At 60.5% G+C, this 19,790-nt stretch overlaps 1 protein-coding gene across 9 annotated transcripts in view; it reads right to left on the bottom strand.

Moving 5' to 3' along the window:
* Positions 1 to 1,537: 1,537 nt before the first annotated feature.
* The window catches only part of LRRC27 (leucine rich repeat containing 27), a 25,455-nt gene continuing 7,202 nt past the window's right edge, over positions 1,538 to 19,790 (bottom strand). For 4 of the 9 annotated variants that reach the window (XM_043925567.1, XM_043925568.1, XM_043925566.1 and 1 more), the window contains exons 4-11: positions 18,225 to 18,283; positions 14,910 to 15,062; positions 12,874 to 13,237; positions 11,856 to 11,999; positions 9,477 to 9,576; positions 3,540 to 3,658; positions 2,511 to 2,640; positions 1,538 to 1,725 (exon numbers count right to left, since the gene is read on the bottom strand). In XM_043925567.1, the coding sequence (XP_043781502.1) occupies positions 1,585 to 1,725; positions 2,511 to 2,640; positions 3,540 to 3,658; positions 9,477 to 9,576; positions 11,856 to 11,999; positions 12,874 to 13,237; positions 14,910 to 15,062; positions 18,225 to 18,283 (1,210 nt within the window). In that variant the 3' untranslated portion in view covers positions 1,538 to 1,584. Of the gene's footprint in view, positions 1,726 to 2,510; positions 2,641 to 3,539; positions 3,659 to 7,316; positions 9,088 to 9,389; positions 9,577 to 11,179; positions 11,458 to 11,586; positions 11,631 to 11,855; positions 12,000 to 12,873; positions 13,238 to 14,909; positions 15,063 to 18,224; positions 18,284 to 19,790 lie in introns of those variants that run through there. The other 5 variants (XM_043925570.1, XM_043925571.1, XM_043925569.1 and 2 more) reach the window with 5 other exon arrangements.

Below are 19,790 nucleotides of genomic sequence, written 5' to 3'. Positions count from 1 at the left end.
AGCCCAGCTGCTGCCAACCCTGACCCTCAGAACCTGGGAGAGATAATAGATATTTATTATCATTCATAACATTAATATAATAATGTGTTACGTTTGTTGTTGTTCATTCGCTAAGTCGTGTTTGACTCTTTGGGACCCTGCAGTATACCAGGCTTCCCTGTCCTTCACTGTCTCCCGGAGCTTGCTCAAACTCCTGTCCATTGAGTCCGTGATGCCATCCAACCACCTCATCCTCTCTCGTCCCCTTCTCCTCCTGCCCTCAATCTTCTCCAGCATCAGGGTCTTTTCCAATGAGCTGGCTCTTTACATCAGGTGACGAAAGTATTGGATCTTCAGCATCAGTCCTTCCAATGAATTTCATTCAGGGTTGATTTCCTTTAGGATTGACTGGTTTGATCTCCCTGCAGTCCAAGGGACCTCAAGAGTTTTCTCAGATGTTACATACTATATAATAACACACACTATAATTATTTATTATTATTTACCTACTTTCCCAGCTGCTTTGCTTTGCAGTAACTTGTTACATAGCAGCAAGTAACTGACACATCTTAGCCTCTTGACCTGGGAGCCCAGGGTATGGATGTTACACGTTTCTTCCTTTCTGACACATGCACGGAAAGTGGGCAAGTTCCCTCCCAGCACTAACAAAACCCAAAGGAGCAGAGGAAAGGAGAACAGGAACCAGTGACGCAGAAAACACAACAGCGCCTCGACAGAGCCCACAGTGACTGTCCAAAAGGCTAACGGAAGCGATGAATCCGAGCAAGATTAGAGAGGCAGAGTCACACCAACAGTGAGAGGGGACGCACCACAGGTCCTCAGCCACCGAGAGAGCGCTGGATGAGAAGATTACAAGGAATGTTATGCTGATAACCAGACAGCTTGGATGCAATGAAAAAAGTCACTGAGAAACCTATCTACCAAAATTGACACAAGAAGAAGTCGAGACTCTGAGTTATCCTGTATCTGTCAATTAGAATCAAAGGTGTTTTCTAGATCAAGCCCTCATCTCACGTCATCACATGTCCAGCGCAAGAGGCTAAGTTGAGTGCCTTTGAGTGACGGCCCCCCGCGGGTCTGGGACTGGTCTGGGCGGGCAGGGGGCCGGGCCGCCCTTGGGGGGAGGGCAACATAGCCAGGCAGGAGGAGGGCACCGCTCACGGACCCCGACCCGCTGCAGTCAGTCAGTCACGGAACGTCCAGGCCTGCTGTGAGCAGCTGGGAGGGGCTGAAGGGAGGCAGGCGGGGCGAGGGGAAGTGGAGGGGCTGAAAGCAGGTGGGGACCCCCAGGGGAGGTGGGAGGGGCCCCCGGGGGAGGGAGGCGTGCCTGAGGGCAGGCGCAGGCGCCTACGACGCCGCGCTCCGCCCGCGATCGTCCGTGATGGAGCCGGAGCCGCGTGCCTGTCACCACGTTCTCCTTTAATGCAGCTCAGACCGCCTCAGGCTCAGAACGTGCGGATGGAGGGATGGAGACGCAGACCCTCAGGCTCTGCGCCAGGGGGCGCCCTGGGAGGGCGCGAGCCACGGCCGTCTTCCAGGTGAGAAGACCCTCTCTCAGTAGTGTCTGTAAACGTCTTCAGATTCTTAATACTTTGGGTTAAAAAATATATTCTGGGACGCAGCCGGCCCGAGCGACAGGCTCCTGGGCAGAGCAGCGCACTGGTGGTTTCTGTTCAAGGTCGACCTCAGTTTCAGCTTCAGGACTTCATCATGCAGCCTCCGGGCCTGGGGACAGAGAGGAGTCAGGTCAGCCCGGACGCAGAGGCACGGTGGGGGCAGAGCCTGTGCCCTGGGCCTGGAGCTGCCCCCGAAGGGGAGGGCCCCCCACGACCTGCAAGCCTCAGTCCCCTGTGCTGGGGGTCTCCCTACCCCCACCCCCCACCCCCCAAGCCTCAGCCCCCTCTGCTGGGGGTCTCCCTTCCACCCCCCGGCCCCCACCCTGCAAGCCTCAGCCCCCTGTGCTGGGGGTCTCCCTTCCCCCACCCCCCACCCTGCAAGCCTCAGCCCCCTCTGCTGGGGGTCTCCCTTCCATCCCCCGGCCCCCACCCTGCAAGCCTCAGCCCCCTCTGCTGGGGTTCTTCCCCCCCACATCCCTCGCCCCACGAGCCTCAGTCCCCTGTGCTGGGGGGTCTCCCTTCCCCCACCCCCCACCCCACAAGCCTCAGCCCCCTCTGCTGAGGGTCTCCCTTCCTCCCCATTCCCCACCTCACAGAGTCTGGACCAGGAAACGGTGAGATGGAGAGTGAGGGGGCCAGGGGGCCAGTGTTGGAGCAGCCCCCTCCTGTCAGAGGGCTGGCGTGCATCGTTCAGGGGTCTCCCTTCTGTCCCACCTCCCACATTCCCTTACCCCCCCCGAGACCCCTCCCCCAGGACAGCACCAGGGAGACCCCCAGGCTCGTCCATTCAGGATCTGCTGCTTCCGCTTCCTTCCTGCCCTCCGACCCTGTGACCCAGGGAAACCCCAAGGTCAGAGCCTGTGTGGTTCCCTCCGGGTTTCAATGGACACTCACCATCTCCACGTCTCGGGTGGCCCTCCCGACGTCCTCGAGGGGCGCCAGCCCCCGGAACCTGCTCCTCCGCGCGTGCAGCTGCTGGGCCTGTGGCTTCAGCGTCTCCGCCAGAATCTGCCCTCGGAGGCCACTGCGGGGACCGGGTGCGGGGGGACAGAGCCGCTCGCCCACCCACCCCGGAGCGCCTCCTGTCCCCCCGCCGGGAGGGGCAGCTCCCCCGCCTCGGGTGCCCGCCCACCGGGGACGGGCCGCCTCCCGTGCCCCCTCCTGCTGGACCTGCTCTGCTTTAAACCCTCAGGTTCACGTGAGACGTTACACACCGCGGACCTGCACGCAGCGCCTCCTGAAGGAGGGGGTGTCTGTTTCCAGCGGGAACACACGGTTTTAATAATTCCTCAGCGAGGAACAGAGCACGGCCTCGGGGGTGACGTTGGAGGGTCTGCTTAGCGAGGCCTGGGGCCGTGTCCCCCTCAGGACATCAGGAGCGCAGTGGGGAGGGTGGCAGGCCCTGGGGCACACCCCTGAGACCCCCCACCCCAGCACAGTGGCCACCTGAGCCCTCAGGACAGACCCCCTGGTGAGGGGCCTGACTGCCCTCATCTCAGACCCCAGCTCCTGGGAAGTCCTACCCACGGGGTGGGGTGTCTGTGCACAGATGTGGCCGGCTGTGGGCTTGTTAAGGGGCCACGGGGGCAACATGGGATCCCGGATGTGCGAGCACCCCCCACCAACTCCTCAGCTGCAGGTGAGACCCCCACGTGGCTGCCTTAACCTCACCGACGGACCCATGACACTTTCCCAGTTTCCAGGATGAGGGACGAACGAGCCCTCTGCCACCCACAGGTCACAGCACAACCACCTTCCTCCAGTGCCCTCGGACCAGAGCTGTGGAGGGGGCAGGGCTGGGCTGGGAGAGGTGAGCGCCCCTGGCCAGGCCGGAGGGGCCCAGGGACCGCCGGGGTCAGGGCAGGCGGAGGGGGCGTGTCTAGGGGGACAGAATCATGCCCGGTTACCAACGAGGTTACCAACCTCATTTCCTGACATGCTTGCAGCGGTTTTTCTTTGCTTTGTTTCACTTTTCCAGGCAAATTCTTCGGTATTTTCCCGTTCTCTCTCAGGTCCGTGGCAAAGGCCATCTTTGCCGCCCCCTGGAAGACGCAGCAAGATCCTTTCAGGAAAACAGCTGCTGACACCAAGGCAGCTGCCGGGCACAGCACGCTCGTGCCCCTCACGCTGGGGTCCCAACCCTCGGCCGGCGCGGGCCCGAGCGGGGGCGAGGCCACAGCGCAGGACATAGGTGAGAAGACGGCTGCTCGGCGGCCCAGCCGGGTGTGGGCACAGCACACCTGACTGTTTGATCCGTAAGTCAGGCTGACGTGCGGGCTCATGCCTGACTAATAAAGTGGGGAAGCAGAAGACGCCTTGCAGTCAGAAAGCCTGAATTACAGACTCATCGGCTTGGATCAATGACACGATGAACCAGCACAAAACAGGCTTTCAAAACGTGCCAGAAGCAGCAAAGCCAGCTTTTCCGACAGAGACAGACCTCTGTCTGTGGCTCCACGTGAGCTCACGGCCCCCCACAAGTGTGCAGGTATGGCGGGGCTCAGGGGTGTCCCCTAACTAGCCCCGTGCCTCCCGAACCATGGCCGGTGAGCTTCGACTGCCCTCAGGGACCCCACAAGCTCCGATGGTGACCGTCCAGTGTCTCTAGCAGGACGCCCTCTCAGTCCTCCCCGGAAGCAGCCGTGACAGGTTCTTCTGGGCGGAGGGGCCCTGAGCGGGGGCCAGGGAGGCAGGATAAAAGCTGCGTGGTTCTGTAAGGATCCGCAGACTGCTTAGGCCTTCCCTGGCTGGACAGCAGACAGGCGTCCACCGGCCAGTGCAGAGAACACGGGTTTGATCCCTGGTCTGGGGGGGCGGTTCACATGCCACGGGGCAGCTAAGCCCGTGTGCCGCAGCTACTGAGGCCCACGTGCTGGAAGGCCGGAGAGCCACGGCTCCTGAAGCCTGACACCCAGATCCCGGGCTCTGCGACAAGAGAAGCTGCTCTGCTGGGGTGCCCCTGCACCTCCCCCCCAGCCATCCTGCAGCGGTTTCCTCCTGGCGGGGACCTGGAAGATTTCTGCCATCAGGGCTACAAGCTGGGGGCCCTGCAGCCCTGAACCGGGACGCGAGTGGCAACATGCCAGAGCCGTCACCTGGCGCTGCCTGCAGCTGCCCCCGCCCCCCGGAGCCCTGAGAACCAAGCCAACCCCCAACCCAGGGAGCTTAGACCTGTGCATCTGAAGTACGCGAGCGCGTGTGTGTGTGAAGTGTGTGAGTCTGTGTGTGCATCAGGGCGCACCACTGATGCAGGGACTGTGTGTGTCTGTGTGTGAAGTGTGCAAGTGTGTGTGTGAAGTGTGTGAGTGTGTGTCTGTGTCGGGGGCACAGCTGCTGCAGAGACTGTGCATGTGTCTGTGTGACTGCACATGAAGTGTGTGAGTCAGTGCACAGCTGCTGCAGGGACTGTGTGTGTGTAAAGAAGTGTGCGAGTGTGTCTGTGTCTGTGAAGTGTGCAAGAGCGTCTGTCTGAAGTGTGCAAGTGCGTCTGTGTGAAGTGTGCAAGTGCGTCTGTGTCTGTGAAGTGTGCAAGTGCGTCTGTGAAGTTTGCAAGTGCGTCTGTGTCTGAAGTGTGCAAGTGCATCTGTGTGAAGTGTGCAAGTGTGTCTGTGTCTGAAGTGTGCAAGTGCGTCTGTGTGAAGCATGCAAGTGCGTCTGTGTCTGTGAAGTGTGCAAGTGCGTCTGTGAAGTGTGCTAGTGCATCTGTGTCTGTGAAGTGTGCAAGTGCGTCTGTGTCTGAAGTGTGCAAGTGCATCTGTGTCTGAAGTGTGCTAGTGCATCTGTGTCTGTGAAGTGTGCAAGTGCGTCTGTGTCTGAAGTGTGCTAGTGCATCTGTGTCTGTGTAGTGTGCAAGTGCGTCTGTGTCTGAAGTGTGCAAGTGCGTCTGTGTGAAGCATGCAAGTGCGTCTGTGTCTGAAGTGTGCAAGTGCGTCTGTGTGAAGCATGCAAGTGTGTCTGTGTCTGTGAAGTGTGCAAGTACGTCTGTGAAGTGTGCAAGCGCGTCTGTCTGAAGTGTGCAAGTGCGTCTGTGTGAAGCATGCAAGTGCATCTGTGTCTGTGAAGTGTGCAAGTACATCTGTGAAGTGTGCAAGCGCGTCTGTCTGTGAAGTGTGCAAGTGCGTCTGTGTGAAGCATGCAAGTGTGTCTGTGTCTGTGAAGTGTGCAAGTGCGTCTGTGTCTGAAGTGTGCTAGTGCGTCTGTGTCTGTGAAGTGTGCAAGTGCATCTGTGTCTGTGAAGTGTGCAAGTGCATCTGTGTGAAGTGTGCAAGTGCGTCTGTGTCTGAAGTGTGCAAGCGCGTCTGTCTGTGAAGTGTGCAAGTGCGTCTGTGTGAAGCATGCAAGTGCGTCTGTGTCTGTGAAGTGTGCAAGTGCATCTGTGTCTGAAGTGTGCAAGTGCGTCTGTGTGAAGCATGCAAGTGCGTCTGTGTCTGAAGTGTGCAAGTGCGTCTGTGTGAAGTGTGCAAGTGCGTCTGTGTGAAGTGTGCAAGTGCGTCTGTGAAGTGTGCGAGTGCGTCTGCGTCTGTGAAGTGTGCGAGTGCGTCTGTGTGTGTGTCGGGGCGCACAGCTGCTGCAGGGATTGGGTGAGTCTCAGATGGGAGAAGGCTGCGGGGGGCGCCGGGGCGGCGCGGAGGGGGAGGTTCACGCAGGGCTAATCTGCCAGGTCACCTCTAAGTGGGTCACCAGGCCGGCCACCTGCGTCACCAGCTCCAGCCCAGCAGCACCGGCCTGACCTCAGAAGGAGCCTCAGGCCGGGGGAGGCTGGGGGGCGGGGGGAGCCGGCCAGCTTCTCCCCTCCCCCCCACTCCCACCCACGCTGGGACAGCTGCTGCGCAGACCAGCGGAATCGGAACCTCCTGCCTGGGAGGTGGGGTGCTGCACACACAGGACCACGGGTCAGGCCCGCCTGCCGCGGCCCCCGGACAAGCGCTGGGTCCAGTGGGGTTTCTTAGACGCAGACGCCTGCTTTTACCTTTAAGACACAAAGGGTGTGATTCCGGCCGCACCCCAGCACCGTGTTGCCAGAGCACAGCGCGTGGACTCCAAGGTCACTGACAAAGCCGCTGGGTTCAGAGCATGATGAAAAACGAGGACACCACGCTTTCTAAAGAGTGGGTGATGAGTCACGAGGCTCGGGCCCCTGCCTGGGCCAGAGGAAGCTTCCTGACCCGTGCGGGCAGTGGACAGGACGCTGGCGACCCCCGCCCTAGGAGGCCAGGCCCTAGGAGGCCCGGCACCCCCGTGTCCCCTCATGTCCCCAGCCCGGCCCCTCCGCCAAGCTTGCCAGAACGAGGGATGCAATGGATGGAGCCCCCTGCCTACGCTCACCCCTGCAGATGACGCTGAGGGCCACTAACAGGCTTTCCACCTACAGGCCTGCCACACAATTGCTTTTCCTTCTCTGAGACAGGCCCCCAGAAGTCTCCCAACAATTTAGTGTCTTTAAATCTCCTGGACATGCTCCTGGAAGCGGATGGCCTGCAGCCGGCCCTCTGCAGCCCCGTCTCTCTAGGTTGCCCCGAGCATGCTGGCCGCCGTTCACAGCTGGAGCCCTGAGACACGGGCGTCTCCTCTGGATTTTCTGCCACCCGGGCGTCGTCTGCAACCTGCCTGTCCTACCCTTGGCCTGTTTGTCTACTGCACTCTTTAAAAAATCTATTTCTGGTTTTTCCTTATATATTAGATGTTAATCTTTTGTTACAAATATAAGTCACAAATAATCTCCCCATGTTTGACTTTGATTATAGTTATTTTAGGCCATGAAAAATACTTCCACTTTTAGCTTCCTATTTTTAGTTTCAGAGTTGTTACATTTAACTTAGAAGGCAAAGTGCTACTCCTGGTTTACAGACACTCTTCAATTCCTATGCTATGAACCCTAGTAACGGAGTGACGAGATGCCGTATTTCTCCGTGATATACAAAATATACAGAATGGGACAAGCTTCTTCTTGCACGACATCACGGAAGTCATTTCCAGCTGGAGGGAAGCATGCAAAGAGGCAGTGAGCCCCAGCAACACATGCCTGAGCGCGCAAATACCGCGACCTGGGCCACGGCCGCCCCGTGGGGGAGTGACTCAGTGCCTGTGCTTGGATGGACAGAGAAGCAAAGTGCCTGTCCACACGCGGAACGTCACTCGGCCCCCAAGAGGAAGGGATTTCAACACAGGCCATGATGCCGACGAGCCTTGAGGACGCGCTGGACAGTGAAATGACCGCCGCGGCGCACACACAGGGTGCCCTCACTCACGGGGGTCCCAGGAGTCAGACACAGACAGGGTGGGGGTCAGGGGCTGGGGAGCCAGCGCTGCACGGGGACAGAGCCGCAGGCTGGGAAGCCAGGAAGGCCCTGCAGGTGGGCGAGGTGGTGCTTGTAGAGTGCCGGGACGGCGCTAAGTGCCCCTGAGCCGCACGCTTAACCACGGTCCAGACGGCACGTGGTCTGTCACGGGCACTCAGGCACACGTGACTCATGGAGGCTCCCCATCCGACGGCCACAACGAGGCCTAAATCCAGCCCCGCAGTGGGGCCCTGGTCTCTAGGGGTCACCTTGACAATCCGCTCTGTGTTGGGGGGGGGGGGGCGCCCTCATCTGCATGAAGAGGCTGCGGCGGGCCGGGGGGCAGGTGGAGGGGAAATGGGCCTCTGGGGCCCCGGGGGAGGGGAGGAGGTCTGCTGCCGGGCTCGTGGTCCGTGGCCTGGACTGTGGACCAGAGTCCAGCCTGGGGGCCCTGAGCCCGCCATCGCGAGCCCGTCTGCTGCCGGATCAGCATGCTGGCGGGCCGAGTGCCTATGGAAGGGAGCAGGTGAGGCCAAGGGACTCCAGAGGGACAATAGGCCAGCACGACCCGCACAGTCTGGCCACCGGCTGCCTGGAGCCAGGAGCCTGTGCAGGTCAAGGTGGACGGCCACGAGCCCCACCCCGCTCTGAGGACACACCTGGGGTGCTGCAGGGAGGCCCTGGGGCCCTGGGCAGGGGCAGAGTGCCTTCATTACTGGGGTCTCACACACAGGGGTGGGGGCTGCAGACACAAGGCTGCCCCCAGCAGAGCAGGTGATGAGGCCTGGGCGCCAGAACGGAGACGCTTGGGGGTGCTTGGCAGGTGCAAGCGAGGACCCACCGGGCCTCGGGATGGCCCGTGGGAGGGATGGGGGGGCGAGGACAGCCAGCCTCTTACTGGGCCTGGGAATGAGGAGCCCGGTGGGAGGGAGGTCCCAGGACGGCACAACCCCCAGAGGAGGGTGCAGGGCAGAGACGCCTGCTCCGGGAGGAGGGTGCAGGGCAGAGACGCCTGCTCCGGGAGGACCCTCCTGAGCTGCAGGAGGAGTGAGGGGTGATCTTCCGGGAAGGGGTCTGAGCACCCACAGGGAGCTCCAGGGAGGCCGGGCAGCGCGGCTGCAGGGGGGGCGGCCGGCGGAGGCCCGGACAGGGTGGACGAGCTGGTGGTCTCTGTTTTCTGCGGGAGGTCACGGCTGGCAGAGGAACAGGACGGCGAGCTGACGGGCTTTGCAAGGCAGGCCGCCTTCGCGCGGGTACCTGGACGCAGCCCGCTCACCCAGCACCGCCACCGGGCTCCGGGGTTCCTCCGCAGGGCCCCCTCCCCTCCGCAGGGCGCCCCCTCCCCTCCACGGGTGTGCCCCCTCCCCTCCGCGGGCGCCCCCTCCCCTCCGCAGGGGCACCTCTCTCCCCTCCGTGGGCGCGCCCCCTCTCCTCTGCGGGGCCCCCCCACCCCCCCACCTACCGGGTTCCTCCCCCTCCCCGTCCCCCCACGTACCGGGTTCCTCCGTGGGGGCGCCCCATCCCCTCCGCGGGGGCGCCTCTCTCCCCTCCGCGGGCGTGCCCTCCCCGACCCGCCACGTACCGGGTCCCTCCGCAGGCGAGGGCCCGGCAGGCCCCCGGGCTCCTCTGGCCTTCTCCTCCTCTGGGCACGCTCCCTCCACTTCTGCAGCTCTGGCTTGTCTCTGGGGGAGGGGTGGGGGGAGCAGAACCTGAGTGCTGTGGGTAAGGCGGCTCTCACCAGCGTTTCTACGGTCACTTCTAGAGCTTCACACAAAAGCCCGTCATTCCGGGCCCCCCCGCTCCGCCCAGAGGACAGACGCCGGCCGGACACCCGGGCCTCCTGGGCAGCGCTTGGCGCCTCTGAGTCTGTCTGGGCCTCCCGGCAGGGACCAGCCCGGCTCTGGCCAGCTCCTGCCCGCTGAGGCACCAGGACTCTTTCCAGGAAGGCCCAGCTGGGGCCGCGAGCTCCAGAGCCAAGGCCTCGGGCATTCACGGGTTTGCACGCAGCCCCGGGGGCCGCCTAGCCGCCAGCCCGCTCGCTCTCCGACCCCTGAGCCCCGTCTCTGCTGCCCGGCGCCCATGGCTGGGCTGTTGATAGCGTATCACCCGCTGCACCACAACCCCTGATGATGCCCGGGGCTCGATGCCTCCACGCGTGCCGGGCACCACGCCCGGGAGCTCCCTGGCTGAACAGAGCCCTGGGCTGCGGCTGTGGCGCTGGGACGGCTAGGCCCAGGGCTTCACCCGCCGAACTCCGGCTCTGGACACCATCTCTCCAGCCCAGGCGGCCACTCGCCTGTTTGAACCACGTCCTGACTCTTCCGGGTGCCTGTCCCTGGGGCATCCCCTTCCGGCCCCCAGACCTGGCTCTCCAGTTCGTCTAGGGGCAGAGCCCTCCCAGACTCGCCTGCCCCTCCCTGCAGCCTGGGCCCCCGCCCAGAGGGGCCAGATCCCCTCCGTCCTCAGGGTCACGGGGCTGGGCCCTCCTGGGCTCCTGGCTGGCGCCCTTCAAGGCCTCTGTCCTGGGCTCCAGCCTGAGGGTGGCACAGGCTTTGGTGCTCCAAGCAGAGCACTTCGCCCCCTGCAGCCCCGCCGCCCGCCTCCCAGGAGCTCCCTGTGGGTGCTCAGGCCCCCTCCCCAGAGCTCACTCCTTACTCCTCCTGCAGCTTAGGCCTGGGTCCTCCCGGAGAGGGTGTCACTGCCCCGCACCCTCCTCGGGGGGCTGCGCCATCCTGGGACCCCTCACCGGCCTGCTCATCCCTAGGCCTGGTGAGAGGCTGGCTGTCCTCCCCCCCAGCCTCCCAGGGGCCAGGCGCCCCCTTTGCACCTGCACGGAGCCCTCCTCCCCTGCGGGGCTGCCCACCAGCCCCAAGCCGCTGCCCACAGGAAGCTGTGCCACGCAGGGTGGGGCCGTGGGCGACGGAGGCAGAGGTGCTCGGGAGGAGGGTGGGCAGCCACCCCTGCAGACCTGCCTGGATGGGGAGGGGCCGGGGGCCTTAGGGGGCGCGCAACAGGCTCCATGCGGCACGCAGGTGGACAGACACCCGGGTGACGGGAGGGCGGCCCAGGGGAGCCCAGGCCACACCGTCTCGCTCAGCCGCGCTGTCAGTCACGGGGTGCGGGGCCCTGGGCGGGGACGCCGTGTTCCCTGCCCCAGTCTGAGCGCCTTGCAGCACCGGCCTTTCCCTGAGGGCGACGGAACCCGACTAGAAAAGCACGTCCGAGCTGGGACCAGCACACGAACCCTCTACACCTGAGGGTCCTGAGAGAAGACACTCAGGTGGGCTGATTTCAGGAGGTTTATTCAGACAATTTACAAGACAGGGGCAGGACCGCAGGGGCAGAGCGGGCCCTGCTAGGAGGAGGGGCTGTGCCCACTGCAGCCCCGGGGGTGGGGGGCGGACAGACTCTGTCCTCCCTCTCCCCCGCCCCACTGACCTCCTGCCGGACCCCCCACCGGCCAAACCAGAGGGTGGGGGCACCTGAGCACGCTGGAGGCAGTCCGTCCGTGCTAGGCGGTCTCTGGGGGCCCAGGGTGCACTGGAGACGGGCGGTTGGCGGGGCTGGAGGGCAGAGGGCGGACAGTGAGGACGGGACCAAGGTGACCCGCCTCGAGGCCGACCAAGTCAGCCCAGACCCCGGGGTAGGGGCAGGATGAGCCCACGGACAGCAGGCTACTGTAAGCAACTTGCCTTGAAAAAGGCCTGTGAGCCAGTGACGAACAGGAGAGGACGGACTGGGGAGAATAAGGAAGCAGAGGGGGACACAGGCCAGCAGCAGACGAGGGGCCGTGCCCAGCCACGGGGGACACCATGGCGGCTTCCAGTGAAGCCAAGACCCCGGCGCTCCCCCAGCCCCGACCCTGGGAGGCCCTGCCCCAACCCCGGGGCCCCCCTCCCTGATCCCAGGCACTCCCCCGCCCTGACCCCGGCACCCCCCCAACCTGCCCCCCCAAACTCACCTCCGGCTCTGCTCCTGAGCCTGCCTCTCCCGCAGCTCCCGGAGGGCCAGGCCCCTGCTCTCCCCCAGCTGGCTGGCACGGACCAGGGCCTGCTGGGCGGAGTCCAGCTCGGGCAGGACGCCTTGGAAAGAGGGCACCTTCATCCTGCGACGACACGAGGTCGTCAGCCGAGCACGTCACGCAGCCCGAGACGGGCTCGGGGGTGAGCGCGGGGCCGCGGGCGGCTGCCTATGGAAGCCACGACTGTCTCTGTTGGTGGGCAGGGCCTCCACCCCCTCCCCAGGCCAGGTCACGACTGTGAGACACCTGAGACCAGGTGAGACTGCCGCTGCAGGAAAAGGTGGGCGTGGACCTAGATGAACTAGGCCATCGGGCCTCTGCCGGGGAGCCCTGCGCTGTGAGCCCAGGGCCACGGCCAGGCAGTGACCCTCCAACGATGCTTTCCTCTGAGAAATTCTCAAACCTACAGCGACGATGCAGTGAACACGTGCCCCTTTTGCTTGGGGGTCTACGCTCTCGTCTGTTTTCCAGCTGCGCCCAGCGCAGCCTTGTCAGCTCAGATGGGCCGGTGCTCACAGCCTCACTGCAGACTTTCACCACAGACTCGCGTGTCCACACAGTCCACAGGGCCGCAGACGAGTGACCGCGGACCACGTCCGTGCCCTGGACGTGACGTCACTGCCCGTGCCGACGTATGAGCTGTGTTCGCCAGTGTTACTGGGTCATGTTCTCTCTGCACACACACATCCACACACGTATGCAGACCGTGCACACACATGCCGGGCACACGCACACGGCGTCTGAGTTTTTCTCTCACGTAACCTCTTGCTCTGAGCCTGTTTCCCTGGCCTCCCCCCCGCACCGTCGGGGTAACTTGAACCCTAACCGGGGGCTGGCACCTGCCACGTCTCGGGATGACGACGTGGACACACGTCCACCTGACATCGTAACATTAGGGCCTCGCAGAAAAACGTGACGACCTGCGGGGACCGCGTCCAGCCTCGCCTCCTGCCTTCACCTGAAGAGGGGCCTCGGGTGGGGGAGCGGCTTCCCCTTGGAGCTCAGCGCGGCCCTGAGGTTGGGGGGCAGCTCCACCGGCAGGAGCTGGTTCCCCAGCGCCCCCGCCTGCTCATTCTCCACGATCTCCTGCCGCAGCTTCCAGAACCGCCGGATCTCCTCCTCGCTTGGCCAGTTCTCTGGGGTCTCGGTGGACCTCCCGGGCCTGAGCAGGTCTAGTGTTTCAACAGGTGGGAAAGAGTCTGCCTTTTCTGTTACCATGCTTCCCTTTGGCTCCTGAGAACCAATGGTTTCTTTGTTCGTCATGCACTCTTCGGATAAGTCCAACATGGGCTGTGGCAGATCCCTTACGGTCATCTTTTTAACTGGGGAAACGGACAGCGAACAAAAGGCCGTTTTAGTAGATTGCAGCTCCAAGCCCGAGACGCACGCAGCCTGGAGGCCTCTCCCACAGAGAGGGCTGGGGGTGGTCCCTGCACAGAGGAGGCTGGGGGCTCCCTGTGTAGGGTGGGCGGGGGGATCTCTGTGCCCCAGGCCCTCACTCCACACAAGTCTGTATAAATGAAGATACCTTCCCCATGTAGACCTTCTAGTATCTGCTTCTAACTGATGCTCAGCCCACACACCTGTGATATTTTATTGCAGCGCTTCTGCTGACTTTAGACACTTTGATCTCTAGGAAAGTCTAGTGAGAAAACTGGCCCCAAACATATTCATCCCGAGGTGCACCAGACCCTGCATCGGGCGTTAGGGCCACAGAATCCCGCAGACGGGGGTCATCTGGCCTCACACGGCCTCCGTTCTGGCGGGGCAGGACCTGATGTGCCGACTGACAGACAGACAGGGGGCCTGGGCCTGCTGTGGGCTCGGACTGGGGGGCTCGCCCACCAAGCCCAGCCTCAGCCTGAGGCACACACCCAGACCCAGCGGCCCCTGGCGTTCTTCAACACATTGAGACAGCTTTGCGCGTCCAAGTTACCTTCTGGTATAAGATGAATTCATCTTCAGCTTTTTGGCCTAATTTATTCAGCTATTTTCTACCCTTTTCCCCAGGTGATCATGTATCTATCACGTTAGAACCAATAGAGCTCTCTTTGTAAAAATACAAATAAAAAATACAATGGGACTGAAAGATGATGAGTTTTAACTGCACAATAAAATGTTAAATTCTAAACAATATGTCACAACAGTGTTTCCTGAAGTGGAGGCTGCTCTCCCGTGCTCTGGGGAGACCGTGGAAGGTGGGCGGGTGGACACCTGGACTCACAGGCTAGCAGGACGGCACCTGCCCTTCGGAACCCTGGCCCGGGTCTCCTCCCGCGGGAACCCGAGGGCGGCTCAGCGGGGTGCACTGCGGCTGCACCGGGCGCGGCTCGTGTGAGCCCAGGACGGCCTGGTCCCGACCACTGGGGACCGGTGCTGGGGGTCGGTGTTCTTTTGTTTTTTGAAGAAAAACAGTTTTCAAAATGGGCAAAGACCTGCTTTAAAAAGTCTTAAGAAGTGACAAGAAATGAGCACATGTGTCCAATTTGCTTGTGGACAGACAATTGACTCAGCGTCAAAGAGGCAAACTGGACCCGTCACACCACCAAACAGGAGCAGAGATGCCAGCAGAGGGGGTTTAAAGTCGAGCAAACGGGCCGGACGCAGGCACTGTAAGTGAACGCTGAGCATCACCCCATGCGGCATGGGGACAACTAGTGCATGACAATGGAAACCACCGCTCTGACTGGTCCTTTGGTGCATTTTTAAGTGACTCCTGGGGTGGTCACCTCCGTGGGGGCTTGCAGGTGAGGACAGCTTCGTCTGAACCACCCCAGTGGGCTTTTAGCCAAACCCACCCTCGACAAGCTCAGTGACGGGCACCGAGGATGCAAACCCACGCACACGGAACCATGAAGACACACGGCTCCGAGTGAGCACAGGTCTGTGAGTTGGGCAGGGGACGCGCCGGGCGCCCTTAGCCCGCGTGACTCCCTGGGGCCCCGGGGTTACAGAGCACCGGCGTCAGAGCGTCCTAACAAGCGCGCCACCCACCTCGAGGGGAGCCGTCTCGGGGCGCCGCGTGCTCGGCCGCGCAGATCTGCAGGAAGGTCAGGATGGCCACCAGCCCCCTCTGCACCACGAGCTGCGGCGGGAACTCCAGGGGGCAGTGCCGCAGGCCCAGGGCCCTCAGGGTGGTCACGCTCCCTGCAGGAGAGCAGAGCCGGCGGCGCCCGCCGCCCAGCGGGAGCCGGCGGTCAGGGCAGCCCGGCCCCCAGCACGAAGGAGAGAAAGCCTGCCGAGGATCTGGGGCGAAAGGTCACGACAGGTGCCTGAGATCTGCTCCCCCCCCCAAAAAAAAACTCTGCAGGGGAGACGGGTTCTGCAGATGAAGACCATGGTGGTTAGAAATTAAATATGCAAACAGAAGCGGCAACCGCAGCCCTCAGGTGAAAACCAAAATACAAAGATGCTGTCATATGCTATCTCAAAGACCTATTTTCAACAACAACAGCAAAACTACAGGTCATATAGAAAAGAAGGAGGAGGAGGAGAACGGGACGTATACTCAGGAAACAAACAGTCGGAAGAAACTGTCTTCCAGTTGGTCCAGGTGCCGGATTTAGCACACAGAAACTTCAAAACAGTCATTTTAAATGTGTTCAAAGAAATGAAAAAAAAAAACAACAACCAACAATCCATGTTTAAATGATTAAAGGAAAATGTAAAATGACTCAACAAATGTCAATAAAAAGTAGAAACTACACAAAAGAAGCAAGTGGAAGTTTTAGAGTTGAAAATTACGAAGACTGCGATGAAAATCTGGAGGGACTCAGCAGCAGGCGTGAGATGGAGAAGAGACAGTAAGTGAACTTGAAGATGGAGGAGCACAGAGTCTCCATCCGAAGATCACAGAGGAGAAAGGGTTAAAACCAGAGTGGAACCTCCAGAGACTGTGGAACAACGGCAGGTGTGCAAACACGTGTGTAAGGAGAGCAGACGCAGAAAGGAGCAGAGGGGTCACCCGAGGAGACCATGGCCAAGACGGCCCTGGAGGTGACGACAGACGCTAATCTACACTCTCAGGACGCTCAAAGGGGTTCACACGAGGAACGTCTCGGTGCGATTCCTGAAAGACCCAGAAAATAACCTCGGAAACAAGTCATTACACAAAGCGACCAGCCACAAGCTCTGGTCTTTCCAGTAGTCATGCATGGATGTGAGAGTTGTACCATAAAGAAGGCTGAGAACCAAAGAACTGATGCTTTCAAACCGTGGTGCTGAAGAAGACTCTTGAGAGTCCCTTGTACAGCAAAGAGATCAAACCAGTCCATCCTAAAGGAAATCAGTCCTGAATATTCATTAGAAGGACTGATGCCAAAGCTAAGGCACCAATACTTTGGCCACTGGATGCAAATAACTGATTCATTGGAAAAGACCCTGATGCTGAAAATGATTGAAGGCAGGAGGAGAAGGGGACAACAGAGGATGAGATGGTCGGATGGCATCACCGACTCGATGGACATGAGTTTGAGTAAGCTCCAGGAGATAGAGGAGGACAGGGAGGCCTGGCGTGCTGCAGATCATGGGGTTGCAAAGAGCTGGACACGAATGAGTGACTGAACACCACCACAAGGTCAACGGCTGAGTTCTTGTCACGAGCAATGGTGGCAGAAGGCAGGGAGCGTCTGAGCCCACCCAAACTGTCCTTCAAGACCCCAGATAAAAGGAAAGCCTGCCAGGATGGACTCACATAGGAACAGAGAATACAAACTGGCCTGTAACCATTGAAAACATGCACTGGTCATTATACCCGCCCCCAGCCCCACCACACACGCAATCTCAAGTCCAGGTGAAAACCACTGAACAAAACAGACGAGCTTAACAGCAAACTGGGCACAAAAGACAGAACCGATGAAGTCAAAGGCGGGCCAACAGAGAGTCCATGATGGTGGGATGCAGAGGGGAGACAGAAGCCGGGAAAGGGGGCACTCGAGGCATCTGAGTCAGAACCACGTGTAACCGTCAGGAGTGCCGGATGCGAGGAAAAGGCATGCGGGACACACAACACCCAGAGAAACGACCTCGGCCCTGGAATTCCCCAAATCTGACGAAAGGCATCAATACGCAGATTCAAGCAGCTCAGTGAACCCCAAGCAATGTAAATACACAGAAAGCCACACGCAGGCCTACCACAGACAAACCACTGAAAATCAAACGGAAAAAGAAACATTCTAAAGCACCCAGAGAAAAGAAGATGGTACCTCTATCAAAACTGTTGACGTCTGAACAGATGATGGAATCCACACAACACAGACATCTGCACAGTAGTCGGCCCCTACAGGCTGGCTCCCACACTTGCTGGAACAGCCTCCAACAACGAAGGAAAAACGCAGATGGCCTTTGAGAAAGCCTGAGGTTGAGGGGGCAGACGATGAGATGATTGGATGGCATGGCCGACCCAACAGACATGAATCTGAGCAAACTCCAGGAGTCAGTGCAGGACAGAGGGGCCCAGCGTGCTGCAGCCCACCAGGTCACAGAGAGCCAGACACGACTTCACGGCTGACCAGTAGCAATAATCCTTTACCACAAGACTCAGTGCGACCCAAAAGAAGGTCTTCCCGCCAACAAAGTTGTCCCAGATGGAAGATGAAACTTCAAGAAGAAGTGAAGAGCAGCAGAGGGTGACCATGGGAGAAAGGTAAGCAGACAGAGTGTCCACTGGATCCAGTCCACGCCTAAAAGCAGAATGCACGAAGACAAGAGCTCACATGGGAGGCAGGAGGCATGGGGCCTTGGCAGGAGCAGCCCAGGAACCAGGCAGGAGGAAGAACCCTTCACAGGGAAAGTGAACAGAGACGGACACACTCCCGGCATCCACGCCCACGTGGATAAACCTCCGGGACTGTGCTAAGCCCCAGATGCCAGGTCACCAAGAATACACACGGGAGGAGGCAAATGCAGAAGCTTAGCTGGAGTCTGAAAGGAAGGCCTTTAAACACGTACTGGGCAGGGGCGGTGAGTAGGAAAGCTCCCAAGGCAAGCAAAGAAGGGTGAGCAGAGACCCTGCTGGCCGAGGGGGGCGCGCAGCTGGACTGGGAGGGCGCTGGGCCCACAGAGCCCCGATGCCGCCCTCCCTGAGCACCGCAGGGCCCCGCGTCCGCAGTGCTCACACACGTGTGCACATGCAGGATGTCAGCGTGACAGTGGCAGCCTGCGTGAGCCCCGTCGTCTCGGCGCCCAGAGCAGACGGCATCGGCTGCGTCCCCCACGCGGGGGCGGGCCTGTGTGTCCATTGCGAGTTCCGGTGGCTGCGGAAGGCTGCATTTAAACCCATCTTTCATTTCACTGCTTGTTAACACTTACCCAGCTCCACGGGTAACATTCTGATGGGATTTCTTTCTAAAAGCAAAGTTTTCAAATGCCTTCAAAACAAGACAAAAAATATATAATTTAGCAAGCAGGAAGTCAAATGAGCATCACATTTCTTCACCTGTCTTCTCTCTGTGGGGGTGGCGTCCAGGCAGACGTGCACACGTTCCCCCCAACACTCTGCTCCGACAGCCAGCAGCCTTGCCGCTTGGCAGCTGGTCGGGCTCAGCCTCAGCGCTGCAGGCGCCGGAACCAGGCAGCTTTGTGAGGGCCCGTCCTGCCCGCACGGTGTCTAGCAGCGTCCCGGTCTCCCAACCTAGACACCCCCTCCTCAAGCGTGACAACCTCAGGATCTCCAGACGCTGCCAAACACCTGCCGAGGCACGATGGCCCCGTCACATACGCTGCTGGACACTTTAAATCGCTCCCTGCTGGCGGCTCCCACTCCCACGACACGGACAGGGGGCACGTGAACGCTGGTGTTGTTTTGATTACGCTTTTTGGAAAGTTTAAGGCTTTTAATAAGCCCACAATTACTTAAAATTTCTAATGAACATGTTTTCAGCTCTTCAGCACGCTGATCTAATTTTAATGACATAACGGGGTATAAACCACAGGCAAAATTATATCTTAGACAACATTCAGCAGCTGGCTTTCAGAAGTGGCAAAATCAAAGAATTCTCAAGTTTGAGGCCGTGTCTTTGTTTCAGAAGGAAGAACAGGGCTTACGAGAAGCAGCGCTGGTTTGTTTACCCTCTGAGGAGCGCTTACTCTCCAGACCCGAGTGCCACTGCTAAGTCAACAGTGGGCCAAGAGCACAAAACTGGTCTCAACACAGCGGCCAAGGGCCCTGTGATGAGCGGAGCTGCCGAAAACCACCCTGACACACACTCGGGGACGCTGAGGCCACCGGCCACGCTGGCGGGGGCCCGTGAGAAAGCGGAGTGGGCAGAGCCGCGTGTCACGCTGCTCCAGGCCCAGGGGCACGGCCCCCGGCAGACCCAGGAGCTTGGGGAGATGGCCTGGGTGCCCCGCCCGGGGTGCCCGAGACGCCCGCGGCCAACAGAACGGAGCTGCTTCCAGCAGAGCTGCAGCAGGCCCGGGCGATTCGTGGGGGCCCTTCCCTGTTACACGCAACACAACACTCACTTCTGTGGAATGCTTTTAAAACCACTGCGCAGCCGTCCAGGCGACTGAAGGGCCTTCTACAGCCCCTTCTCTGCATTTCATGGGTCTGTGATGACTCCTCTAGGAAGGGGGTCACCCTCAGACCCCTCTCTCCCTCCCACACCCTCCCTCCGACCTGAATGCCGTTGGCTCTCCCGCATGGACAGCTGCAGGGCCTCTGGACGGGCCTGCCCCCTCCCTGCAACCCTCTGTGACCTCCTGTCTCTTCCCTGACGAAATTCAAACTAGCAATCATCCTACGAGCTCGGCAACTCCCTCTCTGGGCGCCGCCTGCCGCCTCCCCGCCTCAGCTCTGCCCCCAGGGACAGGCCCACCTCAGCGCCCTTGCAGCTGACGTCCCCCCTGCCGCGGGCACGCTGACACTACAGGAGC

Source organism: Cervus elaphus, chromosome 15 (genome assembly GCF_910594005.1).
Source record: "Cervus elaphus chromosome 15, mCerEla1.1, whole genome shotgun sequence".
In the NCBI taxonomy this organism is placed as follows: domain Eukaryota; kingdom Metazoa; phylum Chordata; class Mammalia; order Artiodactyla; family Cervidae; genus Cervus; species Cervus elaphus.
Note: the sequence above shows the minus strand (reverse complement) of the source record. Positions and strands in the feature narration are given on the sequence as shown.